Source organism: Cryptomeria japonica, chromosome 5 (genome assembly GCF_030272615.1).
Source record: "Cryptomeria japonica chromosome 5, Sugi_1.0, whole genome shotgun sequence".
NCBI classification, from domain to species: domain Eukaryota; kingdom Viridiplantae; phylum Streptophyta; class Pinopsida; order Cupressales; family Cupressaceae; genus Cryptomeria; species Cryptomeria japonica.
In genome coordinates, this window is record NC_081409.1 from 618,145,785 (window position 1) to 618,149,186 (window position 3,402).

The 3,402-nt window shown below is 30.8% G+C and overlaps 1 protein-coding gene across 3 annotated transcripts; it reads left to right on the forward strand.

The window, feature by feature from the left end:
- Positions 1 to 543: 543 nt before the first annotated feature.
- LOC131063766 (MADS-box transcription factor 23) lies at positions 544 to 3,164 on the forward strand. Of its 3 annotated transcripts, none has more exons than XM_057997683.2 (7): positions 544 to 643; positions 863 to 1,066; positions 1,859 to 1,925; positions 2,075 to 2,136; positions 2,231 to 2,330; positions 2,426 to 2,467; positions 2,684 to 3,164. In XM_057997683.2, exons 2-7 carry the CDS (start codon positions 885 to 887, stop codon positions 2,840 to 2,842), a joined length of 612 nt encoding a protein of 203 aa, XP_057853666.2. In that variant the 5' UTR covers positions 544 to 643; positions 863 to 884; the 3' UTR covers positions 2,843 to 3,164. The 3 variants fall into 3 exon arrangements, with proteins under 3 accessions (XP_057853666.2, XP_057853667.2, XP_057853664.2); XM_057997684.2 differs by lacking the exon at positions 544 to 643 and adding an exon at positions 665 to 748; XM_057997681.2 differs by lacking the exon at positions 544 to 643 and having other exon boundaries at positions 755 to 1,066.
- Positions 3,165 to 3,402: the final 238 nt, after the last annotated feature.

Consider the following 3,402-nt stretch of genomic DNA (forward strand, 5'->3'; position numbering starts at 1 on the left):
TATAGCCTTGTGACTAGAATAAACTCAACCCAAATCCAAGTGACTAATATGAAAGGACTAGAAGCATTGGAAATGAACAACTTTGTAATGAACAAGATTGAACCAAGACTTATGTTGGACCTATAGAATAATTTTCAACAAATTATCCTTGGAGATCAATTGGACTATTGGTACAACATATGAAATTTCTTAATGGGCTTTTAATTATCATTTTTTTATTTCTTTAAAGTTAATAATTGGAGGGTTGAGTGAGCAAGGAGTGAAACATAATTGTAGGGGCTATTGATACGCATGTAAAAATTATTAATAGACTTTAAATTATATTTTTTGGTTTCTTTAAAACTAATAATTGAAAGGTTGAGTGAACAAATAGTAAACCTTAATTAAAACATAGACCATAACTGATGTTCTCCCCTTATGTAAAAAATAAAATCATGAAAAATAATAAACTTATTATTTATAAAACTCTTAAAAGATAATTGTTCCCTAATATTGCCATCAAATCAGATTTCACGTACCAAAGCAACCTATGAAAGACTTCAATGTACAAACTTATGAATCTTTCCGAACTGTAACATCAATGAAGTCTGGTCCCAAAGCTTTTTCCGTATAGTGTGGTCCAAGGCCCTTTTCTATGACAAGTGTAAGCATTCAGTTCCATCTGTAATTGAAGCTTTCTGTCTGCTCACAGTTGTATCACATACATACCATTTTCAGACTTTGACCTCTTCTGCAGTGCATTCTAGTTGTAAAAACCTGTACATCACAATAATAGCTGTGCTTGTGGCTTGGTGTTTCTCCTCATCAACATTCTTTTTCATGTCAACCTAATCTTCTCTGCAACTTTTTTTTTGTTTTGAAGGCAAAGAGCTGTGAGAGAAACAATGGGCAAGGGCAAGATTGAGATAAAGAGAATTGAAATAAAAAAAAACAGGCAGGTAACATTCTCCAAGAGAAGATCAGGGCTCTTCAAGAAAGCAAAGGAGATTTCAATTTTATGTGCAGCAGATGTTGCTGTTATAGTCTTCAATAGCACTGGAAGGCTCTTTGATTTTGCAAGCTCAAGGTCAGTTAGTATTTTTTTAAATGGATCTGTAAACAATATATATCATTCATTGGTTATTTCTCTTTTTATTGATCAAATTAAATTCATAAGATTCTATACATGTTACCATCTAACAATTTAGAGTATTGATTTATTAAGTTTTTTAAACATTTCAAATAATCCGTTAATGGGTTATTTGCTTTTATACATTTTGGCATTGAGAAATCTATGTTTTGAATTTGGATGATTGTTTTTACATCATCTCATCCGGAAAGAGTATGTACATAAAACTGCGAATCTTTATTAGTTAAGCACTTCAAATCATCTAATATTCACAAGTTTCATTTTCGCACAATTTTTTTTTTCCCTTCTCGTCAGAATGAGTTTCATTTTGAATGCGTTTATCTTTACATTTTAAGAAGAATAGAAGAAATTGTACAGAAAAAAATTCATTTAAAATAAAAGTTCAAATGTTATTTCAATAGAAATTTGGAAAAATCTAATACATGTCTTCAATTTTCTTATAATATCTAAGATCTGTTTATCTTCTCATAACATTAAAAGTATTGCCTATTGGGACATATAGCAAATGCCTCCAGAATTTTTTCTCCTCTTAGAATGCCTAAAAGCAATTCTTTATCCTAGTTTTGCTTTTTTACACTCAAAATGGGTATCAATTTATATAAGAAATCATGCAGAGGAAAACCTATTTAAATAATATGAATTTCATGGAAACATTGAAGAACTGAATATCCTGAATTTTGGAGATCTATTTTGCAATGTTCTAAACTGAAATGAATTATACTGTAATAGCATGAAAAGAATTTTGGAGAGATACAGGAATGCCTCTGGAGGAAAAGCTTGGAACAATGAATATGAGGTGGGCGTCCCCTTAAAACTATTTTCTTTAACAATTAAATAAAATATACAACTTGCTGCTTTCTTAGATCACTGTAAATTATATAGGTTTTAAAGCACATATAACTTAGGTTTTCTGGGTTTTTTTGTCTGGTTACTGAACACAAGCAGGAAATGTTGTCTCAATTTAGAAATCTGAAGAATGAAAATGAGGAGCTGCAAAAAGAATTGAGGTAGTGTTTTGCTTATAATCTCAAAGTTTTAGGGTAAACAAAAGGTGTGAGATTAAAGAATGATTGTGCTTTATTCAAATCATCTTCTGTGTAGTTGTGTGAGAGGTGAAGATGTGGAGAAATTGGCACGAAACCAACTGGACTGTCTTGAAGGAAATCTTGTACTTGCAGCAAAGAAAGTTCAAGAGAGAAAGGCAAAATATTTCTATACACGTTAGTACATATTACTTGAATCAAAAAATGCTGTATACTGATCATTTTTCTGCTTTTCCTTGATGTTTTAGAACAGACAGAAGTCTTAAAATATGAAGGCCGGAAGACAGAAAGCAAGGTAACATTAACATGAGAGTTAATTTCTTTTTGTATTTTATGATTTCATCCGGATGAAATTGTATTAGAGACCTTATCAATAGATCATAAAATATGATTCAAAATATCAAAATTAATAAATATTACAGGATCAAATCTAGAAAATCAATGGAAACTGAACCTTCACATGATTTATTAAAACCCTAAATGTGTTTACTTTGATCTTTGTTGTGTACAGAAGTGTTCTATTCCTAAAGATTCCCTCCCTCATTCGCCCCCATTGATGGAGACTCAATTTAATGAAGCACTTGAAGCATTGCATAGTTTAAAGGATTATGGGGACGATGATGCTCAGGACCAGAATGCAGGTGATGGCCACAGAATGAGAAAACCATGATGGAGGTGGTGATAATGGAAAAAAAGATTGAGAGAAAGAAAAAGAGGAAAGCTCGTGCTAAGGTGGAGGATGGACAATTTATAGGAAAGAAGACCAACGCCTCCTCCCATAGGAGGTGGAGCTGGAGGAAATGTTGGATGGATGGGGACACTATACATTGTTGTTTCAGTATTTTATGTTTTAGTCGGGGGTTTGATTGATGACTTTTGATCTTCATATATAACTTCCAGAATCCTTCTCCACTTAATCTAATAAAAAGTTTACACTTATGTATAACTAGTTAAATTTTTTTTTGAAAATATATATCCTATTTTCAATCTTCTATTGTTTTCTCCTTTTTATAACCATATTAACTCTAATTTTTGTCTTCCATCTTACCTACTCAAAATTTTATTTTGTTTCTTTATGATTTTTAAGTTTAAAACAAAAATTGAGAGGGATAAATATTTAAAAAAATATTGTATGTATTATTAATTATTCAAATTAATCTAATTCAAATTAATCCATCAATTCATCACAATTCTCTTATCATTTTTTATATTAATCTATCAATTGTTTAT